Source organism: Otolemur garnettii, unplaced genomic scaffold (assembly GCF_000181295.1).
Source record: "Otolemur garnettii isolate 467f Iridium unplaced genomic scaffold, OtoGar3 scaffold00057, whole genome shotgun sequence".
NCBI classification, from domain to species: Eukaryota; Metazoa; Chordata; class Mammalia; order Primates; family Galagidae; genus Otolemur; species Otolemur garnettii.
The window spans coordinates 2,192,847-2,213,134 of record NW_003852452.1 but is presented as its reverse complement, the minus strand read 5'-3'; the positions used below and the strand labels follow the sequence as shown (position 1 = coordinate 2,213,134).

At 38.4% G+C, this 20,288-nt stretch overlaps 1 protein-coding gene across 2 annotated transcripts in view; it reads left to right on the top strand.

Moving 5' to 3' along the window:
* Positions 1-11,395, top strand: part of ST8SIA1 (ST8 alpha-N-acetyl-neuraminide alpha-2,8-sialyltransferase 1) — a 156,177-nt gene extending 144,782 nt beyond the window's left edge. Inside the window, exon 5 of one of the 2 annotated variants that reach the window (XM_003792454.1) lies at positions 10,379-11,395. In XM_003792454.1, the coding sequence (XP_003792502.1) occupies positions 10,379-10,865 (487 nt within the window). In that variant the 3' untranslated portion in view covers positions 10,866-11,395. The remainder of the gene's footprint in view (positions 1-10,378) is intronic. The other variant, XM_012806776.1, reaches the window with a different exon arrangement.
* The last annotated feature ends 8,893 nt before the right edge of the window (positions 11,396-20,288 follow it).

Below are 20,288 nucleotides of genomic sequence, written 5' to 3'. Positions count from 1 at the left end.
TAACTGTCACATGGCTAAATCTCCAAAGAGCATTTTCTGTCTTTATCTCACTTGATCTCTCCTAAGCATCTGCCTCTATTGATAAACCTCTGAAATTCTTTCTCCCTCTAAGCGTTCTCCTAATTTCCTCTCACCTACCCTTCCCATCTACCCTTTGCTACAGCTCTGCCTCCTTTGCTCACTATTTTGATGTTATAATTTGTCAGTGTTTTGCTTTTTAGCTCACTGTTCCTCTGGGTGGCTCATGTCTGTGCCTCTGCATGTCCAAAATTAGATAGGAGTCTTGCTCTTCAAACCACCTTTTGTTGTGTTACTTATCATGATGAAAGGGAAGTAGTCACTGAAAATCCAAGCCACCCTCTCCCCACAAACTGAAACTACACTCACAACAAAGAGTGATAAATATTTAACAACTGGCCCAAGATAGGCACAAAATCAGATAGGTCACTAGCTGGTACACCTCACCATTGCTTCTCAGCTGAAGATCAGCCCTTCCCCACCCAGTCACCAGAACCAGCCCCTTCCTCTCTTATGGCCCTGATAGTAAGACCTCATCATTTCACCATGAACTAGTGTCATACTAGTGAGTCTCCATTTTTCTTTCTAGGTAAAACCTCAACCTTGAATGGTAGTAGGTCCTTCTTCTATTCTCTTCTGTGCCCCAAGCTGGCTTCATTCCTAGCTATTCCGAAGCCTGTAAACTTGACCATATTAAATTGTTTGCATTTCTCTGGACACCCCACCCTTTCTTACCTCCATGCCTATGCCCATGCTGCTCTTTCCACCAAGGATGCCCCTCTCCTTCAAGTCTGTGTGCGTAGATACTTTTACTGGTTTTTCAAAATTCATTTCAGATATTTGTGTGTCTGAAAGGTCTTGTCCCTCTCAGCAACATGCACGCTCTGGCTTTGAAACTCCCATCCTGAAACATTTTTAAAGTTTGCATTTGTAGGGCATATTTTTCTTATCTACCTTATCTATCCGTTGAACAGCTTGATATGGCATAGTCTTTGCAGTCTGGTAGAGTATTTTTCTGGGGAAGAGACCTCACCCAGAGAATGAGATGATACATAGAAGGAAAGTATTGTAAATCAACATAAAATTAACGCTCATTGACAGAGGAAAGGAAGCAACAGCTGGGTAAACAAACAGCTTCTCAAAGGGACAGAAAATGACAGTGAGCAGCCGTGAACATGACAAATAGTCCCAAAATATTAGGAAAGCAAGTAAATAATATGAGGAAATGAGTTAGCCCATTGGAAAATTGCTGAAGTATTTGAACAGGAAGTAAGTAATAAGGCAAATGTTCAAATTAAAGTTATACATTAAAAAAATCAGACTTTTAAAATGCTTACGCTTAGGAGATAAATTAATTTGAACATTTATGTGACTTATTTTTTATAAACGTGTTTGTTTTATACTGTAGAGAACCTCATAATATTAAAAACTTCAAAAGTACACCAGAATTTTAATTTATTGTTGTGCTGAAAAGAATACACAGAAACCCACAGTTGTCTCTTTGCATTGATGTGATTACTAAGGAGTCTGACCTTTCAATAACACATGTAACACATAAATATATTCCCCTTTAAAAAAAGAGACAAGGCTGGAGTTTCTTGACCCTGTGTGATACTGTGAAATATATATTTAGACTTCAACCTATTTCCTGACATACAGCTCCTAAATTCTTTAGAATCTCCAAAAGGTGATGTCTTTTTGCATACTAGTGGGTGATGGTTGGCATCCACATCAGTCAATTCAGTTGTCCTTGGAAAGACCAAGGCAGAATTGTGGGATTGAGACTTTCAGCCTCACCCCTAACCTCCAAGGAGAGGAGAAGGGCTGAAGGTTGAGTTGACCACTAATGACCAGTGGTTTGTTCAATCATGCCTATGTAGTGAAGCTTCTATAAAACCCCAAAAGAGACTTCTTGATAGCTGAAAGAAAATATAAAGAAATAACAAAAAAGATATAAAAGAAAATACAAAGAAATACAACAATGATATTATAAAGAATATAAAAAGAAATACCTGAAAATGAGTCCAGGCACAATGGCTCATACCTTTAATCCTAGCACTCTGGGAGGTCAAGGCAGGTGGACTGCCTGAGCTCAGGAGTTTGAGACCAGCCTAAGCAAGGGCCAGATCCTTCTCTTAAAAAAAAAAAAAAGATGCAAATGAATTGGTCAGGAAAGGCTTCTCTGTGGAGCTGTCATTTGAGCCAATACTTAAGAGAAGTGGATGGTGCTTTGCAGTTATTAAGATACCAGCTGGAAAATGAAAATGCGAGGTCAGAAGGTGTGCATATTTGAATTGCCCAAACTGGAACAATTCATACACTCATTCAAAGCATAAACGTACCTGTTTCTCACACTCTTAACACTTGTTATTGTCAAGGTCCTTAATTTTTATAAGCCAAACATGTAGAAAACTTCTGTTTCACTGTAGGTTTGTTGTATCTTAAAATCTAGTCGTGTCCTACGTATTTTAATAAGCATATCGACTCTTTGCATTTCCTCATCTCAAAATTGACAGTTCTACATCATTGTACATTTTTCTATTGTGTTATTTGTATGATTATTATTAATGTTCTATTGTTTCTACTATGGATAATAATCCTTTGTTACAATGTTGTATTGGTATATTTGATACCGATTTTTATTGCTTGAATGTATGTTGTAAACATTTTCTCATAATCTGCTGCTTGTGTCTTTAATTATATAACTTTTGTAGACATCTTTAATTTTAAAACAGTCATTTTAACACTCTTTTCCTTTGTGGATTTTGCTTCTAGTGCCTTATTTTGCAATGCCCTTTGTATTCTAAGTTTTAAATGTATTTTCTCATATTTTCTTTTGGTTTTATAATACATTGTTATTTTTCTGGAACTTAATTTTCTGAACAGCATGAGATAGGATTTTTATCTTAGTCACTATTATTGGCTAGCCAGTAGTAAGTACAATTTATGGAATAGTTTTGTTTTTTTTTTTAATGAATTGGTTTGAAATGTCCTTTTCATCATACAGGGAATCCCCAAACATGCATAGGTCTGTTTTAAGACTCATTCTTCTGTTCTGTCATATCTTGTCTGTTCTTGTATGTCTAGTTTTATCATATAATCAACTTTAATATTGATAAGTTTCCTCTTTTTTTTTTTTGTCCAAAATTGTCTTGACTATAAGTACTAATTTATATGTTCTATTTAAAGTTTAGGATCATCTTATCAGAATTTATTTTAAAATAATACGGGTTTTTTTTTTTTTGGTTGAGATTGCACTGAACTTAACACATTTATTTTGGGAGACATATTTCTATATTCATTATTATCTCCATAAAGAGGTTGTGTTTTTATTTTTAGGTTTATTTTTCAAGGTGTTCAGGGCTTTGTTGCTATTACAAATGAAATATTTGTTTCATTATAATTTTTTAATACATGATGACTGCTGTATAGCTAAAAAGCTGATCTTGCCTAGGTCTCTGTTGGCTAAAATAAATAATTTTTCAGTTAGTTCTCTTCTATATTGTATTTAATTATATCATCTACAGATATTGAAAAATTTTTTCTTATTACATAGTAGATACATGTTTTTAAAAAATGTTCAAGTGCAATGTGTATATATCTTTATGTTGTTTACTTCTCATTTGATTAGACAATGTGCCATGTATAATGATAATTGTTTTAACAGATAGGCTTTTCTTTTGTGATATAATGTGTGGTCAGAATTTTCTATTTGGGTGTTTTTAAAAAATGTTTGTTTCTTTTTTTGTTTTTGAGACAAGAGTCTCTGTTGCCCAGGCTAGAGTGCCATGGTCTCAGCCTATCTCACAGCATCCTCAAACTCCTGGGCTCAACCTCAAACTCCTCCTGCCTCAGCCTCTCAGCTAGCTGGGACTACAAGTACTCACCACAGTGCTTGACTAATTTTTCTGTTTTTAGTAAAGATGGGGTCTCCTTTCTCAGGCTTATCTTGAACTCTTGAGCTCAAGTAATCCTCCTGCCTTGGCTTCCCAGAAGGCTAGGAGTAAGAGTATGAGCCCCTCACCTGCTCCAAAAATATGTGTTTTTTATCCAAAGATTCATGATGATTATTTGTGAATTCCTATCTGTAGTTGTTATAGTTTTTTGCTATACATATATATTTAAAACTACCTTGTGAAGTACATAAAATGTCTTGACCTTTGTATTTCCTTGGTGGTCTTGTGCATTTGATCACTATGAAGTATTTTATCGTTTTTATGATTTTAAAAATTAAACTTCTATTTTTGGCAAAGCAATGCACGTACATAGTTTAGAAAAATCAAGCAGTATGACAAAACTTAAAAGGAAAGGCTGCAGTCACCTGCCTCAGATCTCCCCATCCCCCCACGTCAGAAATTAATTCCTCTCAACTTCATTAGCTGATTTTCTTCTTGTTACATTGGAAAGCAGCGTGCTTAATGGCAATTTTAAGATTTCAACTTGTCCCTTGATTTCTTATGGAAAAATAAAGGTTTCGTTCTCTTCACATCCTCCTTGCAGGACCCTTCCCCTAAGACACACTTACATTTTCCTGACCTCCCAAGCCAGACCTACCATTAATCATGGCTCCATGAACAAAGTTTTCAGATATGTTTCAAAACCTAGTTCATATCTGAGACAAGAAGTCTATTCCAGGTATTTTATTTCCTGCCCAACTTTTAGTTCTCCCCCAGAGCTAATAAAACCTTTCCATGCAGCAGTTACTAATCCGTCTCCAGACTCCCTTCTGAGCTATAACTCTCCTTCTATTACTGCCAAGCGCCTTAGTCCAGCAGGGGCACACTCTGCTGTTTTTGAGACATCCATCCTGGAGCTGTCATCTTCTCTCACTACAATCCAACTGATGGCTTTCTAGGCCTACTGTGTAGCTATTTTTCTGGAGTTTTCCTTTATCACCATCCATCAGTTGTTAAATATTTTCGTTGTCAACAGCACTTTCTTACCTTTTCTTTATATAGCATCCTAGTCTGGATATAGCTATTAATATTTCTAAACAAACTGATTATAGATTTTTAAGAGATTTTTTTTCTGCCTCTTGAATATCGTAGTTGTCTTTGAGTACCTTTGTTCTTCCATTTGTGCTCTGACTCCCGTGTTGGAGGCTGCCCTTCTGTGTCTTCTGATTGTGGTCATCTGTTCTTGTTTGGTGACCAGAAGCTCTATGCAAATATTGCACCTGTTAATAGCAGTGCAAGACTGCTTCACCCTGGGTTGAGAAGGTAACAATGATTTTTCTCTTGGACAGCTCCCACATGCCATGATTTCTCAGTCTTGTCTCTCAAGTCAGTCAGTGTCACTATTCTACTTGGGAGCCATCAGCCTGACTGCCAATATTGTATAAACTAAGATTCACTCCCAGGTTCCTGGTCTGAGTTAGCTATACGGGAACACACATACTATCTCTTACACTGTGTGTAAGTGAAGTGTAGGTGTCAATCCACTTACACACAGTGACAATTGATCAGTGCAAGATTTTTAGGGTTTAGCCCTGGAATCTTTGCTACCCCATAATCTGAATGAAACCCTTGCTGGTTATTAAAGACTTTCATCTTTCTTAAGGTTTCCTGCTACCTTTTAGTGAAATAGTCAGCAAGTTAGTTGATGCTCTGGTTTCCTTTGGTAAGCTTTCTGTTTTTCAGTGGTAACCCAGATTTGGGATCCACTGAGGGTTTGCTTTCTTTTCCTTTTTCATAACGGATAGGAATTTAAAAAAAATATCTTTTATTTCTGGAGAATTGATGTAGGAGGTAAGAGCTGGACCTTCACCCTTTTCGTATTCTGTTCGGTTTGCATCTTGACCAGCAACCTGTAACTAAACACTTGAACATTTTTAATTGAACTTCCTTTTAGATTACTTGTGGGTTTGGCCATTTTCAAATTGATATATTTAGGCTCTACAGTTTCATCAATATTAATCTTCTGTTTGTCATATTTTCTATAAATATATTTCAGAGTAATGCTCCTTTTTGTTAGGTATCTTATTTTTCATTGTAATGAAATTTTACATCCTGAGAAATCAATTTTGTCAATATTTTCTATTGTTGAAAGGTATTTTGCAAATGTCTGATAAATTCACACACTTGTTTTCTTTAGATTTTAAATATTTAGGTTATTTATCCTGAAATTATTTTGTAATTTTTTTGTAATGTATGTATCTGTTCCCTCTCAAAGTTCCAAATTATTAGCTAGCTAGATACTTAATACTTTCTATTAAATAATTTAAAGAGTGTTATTGGTTTTATCTCCATTATCACCTGCTCAATTCATTTATAAAATCTGATGTATTTCTGTGCTTTCTACACTATAATGATTTCCCTTTATGCCAGAATATTCATTACATATTAATCACTTATTTTTTAATAATTCACAGTCTGTTCTGGTTTAATTTTTCTTCTAAGTCATAGGCTGTATTACTTAATAGTTTTCTGCTCATATAGCACACAACAATTCTGAGCTAGATTATACAAATTAAAGGATGAATAAAGCTTGTTCCTTGTCTTCAAGAAGTATGTAGTCTTGGAGGATATGATTAATTTTTATGGAGAAATTCAAAGAAGAATCTTTTGAAAGCTTAGTTGGAAGGAAGGAATAGCTTAATAAAGAAAAGCTTAAGTTACATCTTGATTTATAGACAGACCTTCACCAGGGCAATGACTGGATAAGCAAAAATTAATCTATACATGCAAAAAATATGTGGACAGTTGCACCTACAGGGATGGCTAGAGCATGGGGTGAGTGTGTGGGGAGTAGGTGAGTATGAAGCTGGAGAGACAGATTGGAGCACTGCTCTTTCATAATTCCTGTTGAACTTTGTAATAATTTGATATAACTCAATATCAACCCCATTAAACTGCTGATCAGGATAACATTAAATATATTAGGTATGCCATACCAGTTATTAAATTGAATTGAGTTCTCAAATAATTTGTTGAAGAATGGGGTAGATAAAAGGAATAAAATATAATCTATAGGTTAGTTCTTTAACACTATCAATAAAATTAAGCCTATAGTAGATTCAAGATGTATGCCTCTTTTCAGTTAAAACTCAAAGAGGGAAAACTACTTCCTTCAAGAATAATCAGTGAACTTTAAGACAGGAAACACAAAATCAATTGTCCTAGTTTTCTTGAAGCTGCCTGTAATCCTCCACTAGCATATAGTCCCCTGCAGAGATAGTGATCAGTTCTGTCAGCCAGCAGAGCCCTGTAGAATGGAAGCCATTCTGCACAGCAATAGGGAGGGATGGAAGTAAGAAAGGAAGCCAGTGGGACTATACTACCTGCTCTAGAATGTTGAAGGTCAAATGGAAGAACTAGAATGTAGCTCTGGGAACTCGATGGGCATATTAAGAATTTTATTCTGTTAAATTCTAAGCTGATTGTGGTAACCATTTCACAGTGTACATGTACATCATGCTATGTGGCTCTGTGCCTGTAGCTCAACAGCTAGGGCACCAGCCACATACACCAGGGCTGGTGGGTTCAAACCCGGCCTGGGCCTGCCAAACGACAATGACAACTACAGCAAAAAAATAGCCCGGTCAGTTGTGGTGGGTGCCTGTAGTCCCAGCTTCTTTGGTTGAGGCAAGAAAATCACTTGAACCCAAGAGTTTGAGGTTGCTATGAGCTGTGATGCCCTGGCACTGTACCGAGGGTGACGTAGTGAGACTCTGTCTCAAAAAAACCAAACCAACAAACATAAAAAACAACATTCTGTGTACCTTAAATATAGACAATTTTTATTGGTCAAATATACCTCAGTAAAGCTAGGGGGGAAAGTTTGAGTGTATTTAGAAGACAGAAGGGTTTAATTCAGTAGAGAGGAAGAGGCTAATTGCTCTAAAGAGAGGAGACCCCCTTAGACTATGAATGCTTTAGAAAGCATAAAAGGAATGCTTTAGAAAGTGTCAAGCATCTTGCCTCAGAATACAAAGGGGAAGAGGTAGCACTTCTTCCTCTTAGAATGGCAAGAAGAATAAAATTAGAAGATATAGAGAAAAAGGTGTTGAAGGATAGCTGCAGAGAGCCAGACAGTTGATTACACTGATGCTTTGATCTTCTAATTAAGTAGATATCCTTGACCCCAATAGCAGAATCACCCAGGGGTACTGCATGAAAATCTACCCTCCTGGGTCACTCTTCTCAGAATGCAGAAAGGCTGTGATATTACTGAACTCTCCCCATTATCTAACTAAACTGTGAAAACCAGAGCTTAAATGAGTAGGAAGTCATCTGCATGATTTGTCTATATGATTGGGAAAGCATCAGTGTTTTAGGAAGTGAGCAGAAAATACGGGTAGACAATGGAGGGAAGAAAAGAATTGCCTAGCAGAGACCACTTTGAAGTTGGGAAGCAGGACTCCATATTGGAGACGCTCGTGCAGCTCCAGCCAATGGTGTATGCTTCCATGGCATCTTCCAACAGGGGTGTCCAACGTGCAGCCCATGGGCCACATGCTGATTTTATGAGGACTTTTTTTTTTTTTGCTTATCTGTAGTATCAGATATCAGTAAAAGTATGCATGAACCCCTTTTTTTCTAATAACCTTTCAGTATTGTTTGTGTATTTAATATGTGGCCCACTCTTACTCTTATAATGTGCAGCAGAGAAAAAAGAAATTGGAAACTCCCACCTAAAGATCCTATTATCACTTCTCTGCTTGTCAGAGCTCGGGAAAAATTTTTGAAGCAGGCTGCTGGCTCAAGGACATGAAGAAAACTTGAGAGATGTCCCTTCCTTGTGGGCTTGAGACACAAACCTTTCTGGGCATGCAGAGTGAATAACACTGATGGCTGTGTACAGTCCTGTGGAGTTGTGTATTCAGAATTTTAATTTCACATACTTATGATGAGCCTGCCAACATAAGAGGCCAGACATCCCTCCACTAGTTGCAGTTCATTCCTTTCTTGATGCTGCTGCTCTTTCTACACCAGACCCGGGATGGGCAGCTACCCTTGTGTGAGAGAAATCACAAGTTGCAAGGTGTTTGCTAATCTAGTTCTCTGTCCTTTTCTTTTCTAACCTACTGGAGTCTATTAGTGTCCTGTTAATTGATCTCCAGCCTGCCAGCCTCTTTCTTCCCAGATTATCTTCTATACAACTAAAGTACCTATTCCTGATGTGTACCGACAACTGTCTTAAGTACTGTCAGTAGTCACTGCTGGAAAGGTTCCCACCAACACAGAGTGAAGTCCAAACAAATGAGAGACCCAGGGAAGGTTTCTCACAACATGCTTTATCTTCAACCATTCCCACCTCCCACGTCCCAGGGACGCAAATCATCACCGTTGTTTCAATCCACTCTACCCTGTTGCCTGTGACCCAAGTGGCCCTTTGAGCTTAGTTGCTGTTCATTCTGTTGTTTCCCTAAAGAAATGTATTTAAATGTCATCTCCTCTCTGTAGCTTTCCCAGACCCCACTTCCTCTTTCAAGGCACAATTTTTTTTTTTTATCAGCATTTCATAAATCTTCAGGCAAATATCACTCTGCATGTAGACCTTACATTGTACTCATTTGTAATTTTGTCTCTGCAATGGGGCTTGAATTTCTTGAGACCAAAATTGTGTTTATTAATTTTTTAGCTGGCCTGGGGCCGGGTTCAGACCCCCCAGCCCCTGTGCGTGTGGCCAGTGCCCTACCCACTGAGCTACAGGCACCGCCCAGTGTTCATTAATTTTTTAACTGCCCAATGTCTGACACCTTAGAGGTAAACTATAAATGTTAGCTGAATACATTTAAACCAGAGATTTTCTCTTTATGTAATCTAAACTGAAAGAATATAGGTAAATAGAGTTCTTTGGAACAAGCCACATAGGTAACTCTTTGCATCATTTTATAATAGTAATGAGTTTTTCTTTTTCCATGTAATACAGCATTGTTCAATGCTGTAATTACAGCATTGTTCAATCTGAATTCTTATAAAATCACAAGAGTTCAGTGGGAATAGGTATGCTTCTTTTGATTTGCAGATGAGGAAACCAGTCCTTAAATTAGAGACCACACAAGTAGATTTTACCAAAATCCAGCTAACAATCTTTACAAATTCATGCAAATTAAACCAATTTGACATTCTAGGCAAGCATGTTATAGAAGAGAACAAAATGTGCAATGCATTTTGGTTCCGAGGCCGCCCTATTAAGGAATGTCAATGTGAATTTAAAGCATTCGGGTCAGGGAAACCCAGTGTACTTGATGTGAGATAATTGGTAAGTTCAAGGAGGATTTTTATAATATAGTTGAGATGTTTTTCATGTTTCCCTGAGATGATTTGAACTGCTAGGGCCGTCAGAGGCAGAAGAGGGGGTTTTGATGAATTTCTTTTTCTTCAGGTTTAACAGAGCCTCTTCTTATCTTCCATAGGTTTCAGAACCTACTCTGGTCCAGAAAGACTTTTGTGGATAACATGAAAATCTACAACCACAGCTACATCTACATGCCTGCCTTTTCTATGAAGACGGGAACAGAGCCGTCCCTGCGGGTTTATTACACGCTGTCAGATGTCGGGGCCAATCAAACAGTGCTCTTTGCCAACCCCAACTTCCTGCGTAGCATTGGAAAGTTCTGGAAAAGTAGGGGAATCCATGCCAAGCGCCTGTCCACGGGACTTTTCCTGGTGAGCGCAGCTCTGGGCCTCTGTGAGGAGGTAGCCATCTATGGCTTCTGGCCCTTTTCTGTGAATATGCGTGATCAGCCCATCAGCCACCACTACTATGATAATGTCTTGCCCTATTCCGGCTTCCATGCCATGCCCGAGGAATTTCTCCAACTCTGGTATCTTCATAAAATCGGTGCGCTGAGAATGCAGCTCGACCCATGCCAGGACGCCTCACTCCAGCCCACTTCCTAGGGATGACGGAAGAAGAAGGGCCCGAGCCAGGGTATTTTTGTTAGGTTTTCTACATGACTCCAAGAGGGAATGGTCGGGTGGTTTCATGGATTTGCAGGGGCCACTTGGAGAAGCAAGAACATGACAACAAAAGCCCAAGCGAGACTTTACTTATAATGTTGGCTTCAAGGACAAATAAGAAATGAAACATCCCATGGAATATTTTATAGCACATGGTGGATTTGCAACTAGTCAAATGCTGCTGAAAGGCTGTTGGTAGAGCACATTGACGTGGTTCCCATGTAGAAGACGCAGTTCAAAAACAAGGCAAGCCACGCTGAGGAACGCACCAAGGTAGAAGAGAGAAAACGCTGGGGCAGAAGTGTCGCTGACTGTCAACACAAACTGGCTTCATAATAATAATAATAACCTGTCTTATTAAGACTGGCATTAGAACCATAGGTTTTTAAAAAATTATCATTTATTTTTGCCCCATTTAGGGGCAGTGGGTGGGTGATGGGGTAGATTTAAAAAATCCCTTACTGAGTAATGCTACAGCTGATTATTGTGATTTGTTGAACCGTGTCTATACTAACTATAGTTCCCCTCTATTTTTTACATTTGAAATAAGAATCGCTTCTTCCTCTTTTGTCCAGTCTACTTAGACAATGTGAAGCATTGTTGAATTTAGACTGTGTTGATTCATAGTCTGGATAATATGAGCCACTTTCCCTCCACGGAATTTAGGACATAAACCCAATTTTAGGTCTGCATTATGTAAGCCTGTTTGCATTGTCGTTATTATTTTAGTGCAAAAAGACTACAATGGGAGTGCATAATTTATTGGTAAATTGGCACCATTGTCTTCATAACTCAATATTCCGAAATGAAGTAAAGCACAATGATTGAAAAGCTAAATCTCTGTGGCAGACAGACCAGAAGGCAAATCCCTTTTCTATCCACCCTAGTGTATATTCACTCCAAGACAAAACACGCGCAAGAATGCGTATATACACGTAGACACAAACACACACCCTTACACAAAGTTAAGGAAAGCTTAATCCTGGGCAGCTGTGAAAGCTGAACTCATGTGACCTGGTGTGCTAAAACGTTAACAAATGTTGGTGAGCTGCAGGTGTGTTACGTCCTGTCCACCACATGTTAAGAAAAGCCAGTTTGCTGGTGGCTGCACATGATGCCCACACCAGTATGAGATGCAGGTCTTACTCCCAAATCATTATCCAGGCTTGGCACCCAGAGCTGTGGGGTTAGGGTGCCAGCCACACACACTGAGGCTGGCAGGTTCTAACCCGGCCTGGGCCTGCTAAACAACAAAGACAACTGCAACAAAACACTGTGGCTGGTGCCTGTAGTCCCAGGTACTTGGGAGGCTGAGGCAAGAGAATCGCTTAAGCCCAAGAGTTGGAGGTTCCTGTGAGGTTTGATGCCATGACATTCTACTGGGGGTGACATAGTGAGACTCTGTCTCAAAAAAGGAAAGAAAAAAGAAATAATTACCAGAATGAGCAGAATTATTTTACTCATCTGACTTTCTCCCAAATCTCATGAAGGGGCCCAGGGTTGAGCATGGTCATGCAAGGCATGGTGGGTGCAAGTAAGGGGATATGAATTAGTAGTTGCTTCCTTCCTTGGTAGCAGACAGGAGTGCTCAGACATCCTGTTACACCGGTTTAGACACACAGCAAGAAAACTGTTGACAGATCACAAGCACCCACATGTGTTTATGTATCAGAGAAAGGTGCACAAAGCCTCTCATTGTCTTTGTGCTTTGAGACGTCTTCAGCTAAAAGGAGGCACTAGAACTTACTTTCTCCTTTTAAATGTCACCAAAATGTAAGTAAACTATCCCCAGAAGTTCCATTTCAGCTTTAATGGGAGAAATTCACTGTACCATATGCATTGATACAGATGACATTTTTTGGCGGGTTAACTTACATGACATCAAGATAACAAAGAAAGCCCTTGGAAAAATCCCCTATCATTAGCGTGGGCAATTTGTAAATGTAATTGAATAGGAAGCTATTGTAGAAATCAGCACTTAAAATATGACTGGTTGGCACAATGCAGATTATATTGATACTTAAAAGTTTAGAACTTAAGAACATCAATTCTATGCAGAACTGGCCCACTGTGTTGATCCTCTATGGCAGTGAAAAGGCAATGACTGTACCATGAGCCAGCCGCGTAGCATGTTCACTTACGTGCAGCCCTGAATATATTTCCTCTTCTAAGCTATTGTTATTATTTAGTAGTTACCTTAAAAAGGAGTACATTTTTTTGCTGCTATGCCATTAAAAATGTAAAAGGGCTAACAAAAAACACATGCATAAGTGGACAAAACACATGTTACTCAGATTAGTGCTTTAATTGTTAAAATTATTGAAATGTAATTAACTAACCCCATAAAGCCCATGCATAACAGTTGCGTTGAAAATACTATCCAGAAACTTTGCATCTTGTTATGATGCCTGGGATAGATTTATGCAACAGACATCTACATAAGGTTTTGTCTATGCATTTGCAACACTATGGCTGCTGAAAGGAAAACAGAAATAGCTGATACAGGTAATTTTTGATTAGACCTGTGCTTCTCAGCCGGGGTGATTCCTCCGCCCTCTCTGGTGTCATTCGACAGTGTCTGGAGACAATCTTCATTTTCCTGGCTCAAGGATGCGGTAATGAGTAGAGGTTAGGGATTCTGCTAAGTATCCCCCGACGTGTAGGTCAGCCTCTCACAACAAGTAATTATCTAGTCTAAAACGTCAATAGTGTCGAGGTTGAAAAACCCTAGATTAGATGAGAGTGAAATTTTAATTGTTCCACATTATCTTTACTTGGAGATAGACATAAATGTTTACACCATGTGAAGTATGACTATGATCTAATGAAAGTGTTTTCATAAGGTAGATTGCAGCTTGGCATTACTTAATAGTGACCGCTCATGACTAGGCCCTACATGTGCTTTTTTCCATGGTTGGTTAGATAGATCTAAACAGGAATTGTGTGTGCGCGCGTGTGTGCACCTGAGTATGTAGCATGATGTTTATGCACCGATATCCTTATCTCTATGTCTTCCTAGTAAGGGCTTGTCTAGGTCTCTCCTGTAGAATACTTTGGAATACTGTACTGTTACAATATTAAGAAGTTGAACTCTAAAGTCCCATTATTTTATTTTGTTTAGCTGAAATTAAGATCTTCAAAATTGGGCGTGGTACTTGGCCCAATTTGGCCAATTATATTTTAGTATTACTAACCCTGAAGGTTCAGCTCAGAAGACATTCAGGTTATGATGGGCACATTCAATTCAAAAATATTTAATCACTTTCGATGCATCTCCCAAGAGAGGGCATCACTTTCTACCATCAGACCAATTAAAAAAATTGGTTTTTAGTGACAAAAATCAGGTTGCTTCTTGGGAGCACAAGGAAAGATGGAAGGACCGAAAATTAGTATCTTGATAGGACTTTTAACTTTCATTAGCCCCAACTTGAGAACTGCATTGATTCAGAAGATCATGAATACAGGTGACATCTGTTTAATTTTAATCACACCTCAGTAAAATTAAGACCAGGGAAGGATTAAATCATTCTATAAGAAAGAAAAGTAATGTTTTATATAAAAGTTTTTATGTGGAAGAGGACTTCTGGCTACACATGCTTTCAATAGAGTATTAGTCAAAAGTTTGTTTTTTTTTTTTTTTTTTCAGACAGAGCTTCAAGCTATCCCCCTGGGTAGAGTCCTGTGGCATCACAGCTCACAGCAACCTCTAAGTCCCAGGCTCAAGCAAGTCTCCTGCCTCAGCCTCCCAAGTAGCTAGGACCACAGGCGCCTGCCACAACACCCAGCTGTTCTTTGGTTGCAGCCATCATTGTTGTTTTGGCGGCCCGGGCTGGATTCGAACCCACCACCTTAGGTGTATGTGGCTGGCGCCTTAGCCGCTTGAGCCACAGGCACTTAGCCAAAAGTTTATACAGGATTGTGAAGTGGCACTGCATGGTTATCACACAGAAAGTTAAGGAAGTGCTCACTGGATTTTGATTCTGTGCAGTTTGCTTTTTGCTACTTCAACAAATATAGAAAGTAAATTATCCAAAATGGCAGATGTTCAGAATACTATGTTTGGCTGTGTGATATCTCATGCCCTTCTTTTGGCTAAAAATTTGTTTAGGCTAAATATAACTTGTACCTGCAGCAATCTGGCCAACATGACTTAAAATGGAAAATAACGGAAGAAATTCTTGGATTTTAAATTTACTAAAAATGTTCTTAGTCAAACGCTTTCCAAGAGTGTTCTAAGATGATCCAAAATGGAAACAATATCAATCGTGTTTATTCTTGTCAGCAGCTATGGTGATTTTTATAACTTTATTATCTATTCAATAGCTAGATCTTTGTCTATCTTTGTCTATCTATTGCATAGGTGCAATTGTCTTTGTTTGGAAAGTCAGCCATCTAAAGTTTTAATTGCTGGCCAGGGATGGTGACTTATGCCTATAACCCTAGACTCTGGGAGGTCGAGGTGGGAGGATCTCTTGAACTCAGGAGTTTGAGACCAGCCTGAGTAAGAGTGAGACCCTGTCTCAAGAAAAATTAGTGGGCATTGTTGTATGTGCCTCTAGGGAAGGTGAGGCAAGAGGCTTGAGCCCAGGAGTTTAAGGTTGTAGTGAGCTATGATGACACCACTGCTCTCTCGCATAGTTATTTTTATATATATTAAATCATAGTCAAGCATAGTTTTGGAAAGTGTCTCAAAAAAATAAAGTTTTAATTTCTATGTCCTAATATATTGACTTTGTGAACATTTTCACTGACAAATCCTTGTTGGGAAAGATCTAAGGGAGGAAATGTCACCATGGAAAACTTTAGGAAATGATGATTGTGTTGCATAAATACTTTCCCACCTGAACTAGGTAGTACCCGCTCTTACCTTACTAGAGCACGTACTACCTAGTTCAGGTGGGAAAGTATTTATACTAAGGATTTTAGTGTAAACTTGAGGACTGAGAGTAATACTGTGATTTTTATTTATCTTTCTGGGATAGAGGGCAATTCTCAGATTATGACTTTTGGTAAACACACATCACAGGTGGAAGTGGATTGTGCAATGTAGGCCAATGCCTCTAATCATCGTAAAGGTAACTAGCCATTTAGGCAACTTCATTCCACTGTGTGCTAGATAGAGGCTGAGGCATGTGGAAAAGAGGAGACAACCCCATCACTAAGCTCTTGGCATAGAAGGGGTCAGAGTGGTCTCTACCCTTGACCTTGGCTTTCCAACACTGTCTATCTCTGTCCTTCCCCAGGGGAGCTGGCTTGGCTTTGGGGTTGAATTAGTAGCATTGTGACCAGAGAGGTGGTGTGGAAATGTGCTGAGAAGCTCAAAATTTTACACTGCCTTAGCCTTTTATTCTGTTTTTGCTTAAACATGTGCTCTCTAAATTTGGGCGTCCTGTGGCAGAGTCACCCTGACCTCGTTATAGCCCTGCTGGTGATTATGAAAAAGGGAGCTTTTCTCCCATTCAGATAGATTTTTGTTTCAGTCCTTGAAGCTAGGGAGATGGCCAATATTCCACCAGTTTCTACATAGCTTCTTTGAAAGCCCCGGAGACTAAAAAATCACAAGGATTCTGAAGCCCAGCATGTCTGTTTATAAACTCCTAAATATGAGGCCACAATATTTAGATTGAACACTATAAAATTTCTATTTTGTAAGTGGGAGGAGACTTGAATCTATAATTGCTGTAGCTTTTTTTGCTTCCTATCATAAAAAAATATGGATACCATCTGCTTTATTCTCAGCCTAGGCTTGTCTTTTGAATATTTTACATTCATCCTAGAGGTGAGAGATTGAAACAAGTGCACGAATGGAAAGCTTATTGAAACATAACACAGCCTCTGTCCATCATTTCAACACAGAAAAAAATATATGCTTCTGTTTCCTTCCCCTAACTTACTTCGATGTGGTGCCAGTATTTCTGATTTCTTCTCTATCACATAAGGAATAAATAACATACATATTATAAATCTCCTGTGAACATCAATATGGAAGCCAAAGCTCATCCCTTTCATTTTTTAGAGCTCAAAAGGGGAATTACATTTTATGGTCACTCATTTGTGGTCCTATTGATCTCTGTATTGTGCTAAGATCCTTGTGATTCTGTCTTCCTATCAAAGCTGTGGGATGTAATCAATGATGCAAACCTGTCTGGAACCTTTATAGAATAACATCTAAATATATTGATCCTGCCTTTTTCTCTGCTTCTGTGTAATTAGACTTTCTTCAGATATTTATTTTGAAAGCTGTTTGCTTCACACATACCCATAAACATCTAAAAGATGTAATTTTATCCAAGGCACGGTAAACCAGGAATCAGATAATGTCTGTTTTCCTCCACACACTAAGAGAAACTGAAAATTGTAATAAGAAAAGGTTTAACCAAAATGACAAAAAGAGATAAAAATCCTAGTTTTCATTTGAAGATACCAGTGGGAATGATCTCAGAAGGAAGTTGAGCAGAGAGCAGGGAAGAGGCTGTTGACCTTCAATGTAGTCTCAAGAAGGGAACCTTTTCAAAATATTTCAAAGGAAATACCTTGTCATATAGTTGTTATGGTTAGTGATGAAAAGATGTTAGAGGAAGCAGCATGAGAGCCAGATGGTGAGACACTCAGGGAAAGAGCAGAGGAGCAGCACCTGTTTATCCATTCAGACCTTGACAGTCTCAAGACTGCCCCTTCCTTCCCCTCCCCAAGGTGGTTTCCCGAGTGCTTGAGCCTGTTGAAAGAAAACTCCCATTTTCATATCCCTGTTTCACCTGCACTTTGGCAAATACTCCCCAAATAAGATTTTTATTTAGATCTCCTGTCGTGATGACACAGTGACATCAGAACATGTCACCTTGAACCCTACTTTTGGACGTGATCACCACATGCTACACAAAACCCGAGTTAGAAAGTGGCAGTTCCCTGTTCCTACAGTTACTTCAGTAAGAGGCTTTTGGATCCATTGTTACTTCAGTAGATTTACAGGTGTTTTTCCGCCCTGTGTTCTAGTACACACACACACACCCCTTACATCATGCTGGTGGAAAAGAGGGAGATGGCAGATTGGGTGGGGGTGGGGAGTGGCAGAGGGTGCCTTAATTTTTCCTGGCGTGCCCCCCACTTGCTTACGTGTTTCTGTCATGCATCTCTGTCACTTTGAAGGTGTAACCATGTCTGTTCCAAGTTGTACCTATCTTTATCATCAGCAAGAACTCTCATAAATGTAGCAAATGTGACTATTTTATAGAAATGCACAATAGTATATAGGCCTTGGAGGAGTCTGATAATAATATGTAAATATCTTTTGTTGATGTCGTAGCACCCTCTGATAGGAAGCTCCTTTGGTGGTAGCCGCAGGAGGATTCATAGATTGAATGTTTGTTTCTCTAGGAAATTCTAGTATCCATGGAAGCAAGGAATCAATTCGTTGCCGTTTCTCATTCCGTCTTAAGCACCCATGGGATACTCCCCTCATAATCCATGATATTCACAATTTAAGATGATTGATGATGACCAGGGTACGTCATAGAGACACTAGAGAGAAAGGAAGAGAACAGGCAGATAGAGCTCCATTGAAAATCTGGCTTAATCTTCTAAAAGTCTAGGATATTACTAGAACTCTATAGCTAGTTTACTATACAGTGTAGTTGGTCTGAGAATTGTTGGAGAGAAAGAAAGTTTCTCTGTGGTCTCTAACCTTATTATTGCACATTATATATTATTCTACATGTGTGCAAACTTTTTTCTTGAGAAAATTTTCAGAGGCTGGAGGTAAGAAGGAAATAGCAAGAGTCAGATATTCTTTTATCTCATATAATGTAGTTTGACTATCAGTTCACGAATACCATCATCCTGGAAATAATTTTAGATTAAGCTTTAAAACTGAAATTACCTTTGAAGTGTGTATGGAATCGCTTCTTTCTATTAAAGCCAATCTCCATGAGCAGAAAGGGTGGGGAAAAAAATTAAGGCTCTTTGTTTCTTTCTGTAGAGTTTCATCTAAAACGTTGCAGGTAAAAGAAAAAGAACTCTAATTGGTACCTTTTATAATGTGACTTGGAAAATGGTATCTCTGCTGGTTCTGCTGAGTTGTTTCTTTTCACATAATCTAAATGCAATGTCATAGGAGGAGGTTCGCTGTAAAAACATGTCTTTTTTTTTCGTGTGTTCATTGTAATTATGGCTGGTAGTGAGAAGGTTCAGTAAGTCTCAATTTCTCTACCTCCTTTACTTGGAGAAAATTTGGAAATGTACCCTGTGAATAAAATGATTTTTTTAAAAAATACCATGTGAAGTCTTTTTATTTTCCAGAATTGAATGAGCAAGGCTCTTTTCCTTTTCTAGTCCTGCTTTGTTTTATAACCATATCAGCAATATGGATCTTATTTTTCCCCTTACAAATGAAAAGTCATGCTACATAGTGAAAATATTATTTTCCAAATATTAAATTGTAATGGCTGTGAACTGAATGTAAGAACACTACTGATACCTCTTATAAAGTTAAAAGGCACAGTCTGTTGGGCAAAGTAGAGAGAAAATTGAGCATTTATTGAATATCTTAATATAAACAAGCCTACTTTTCCATTCATACAATTTTTCTTTTTTGTAATGAGTCAATGTCAGTATTTGTGTCTAAGAGATACTCTTAGACATTCATAATAAGATGCAAAACATTTAGATTTCTCTTTTGCGCATAAGGGTGACTTTGAAAAGCCCAAGTGTGCCTTCGTATCTGAATTATTTAGATAATTGCTTCAAACTCCCATTTCCCTTGGGCTCTAGTGGCCCAGTTCTGCCAGATCCTTTCTCAGAGGGAGTGACATCAGGAAAGTGACCTTGCTGCAGTCCTAATCATATATTTCTTCTCGGAAATTGATAAGGTACTTCTTATTAATTCTTTGACTTCCTTCTAATCTAATACAAGTCTTTTTGGGCTGCAGCTATTTTGGGAAGGGACATCTGATTACCAAGTGGAAAATCTACATGGTGTTTAGCTGATTCACTGGGGTGGGGTTGGGGGTGGGAAGGTGGAGCTCTAGTATAAATGTGGGTTACCCTAACCTATTCTCAGACCATATGAGGAAAACAGATTTAACTTGTTTTCACCAACTATCATTAAGTCAAAAAAAAATCTAGATTTTTACCAAGTCCTGTTGTTCTATTGTTTCAATTTAAGCATTAAAAACAGATATTAAGAACCCGAAGGCATTAATTACTCAAGAATTCTCCCTAAACCTAAAAGAAGGATAATTATAAGTTATAGACTATATTTTTGCTTGAAAACTTATTATTTTGGATATATAGTTAAATTCTTGATGATACGCAGAATGATTGAATTCATTTATCAACGGTATTATCTAGTTTTCTGGGTTTTTGAAA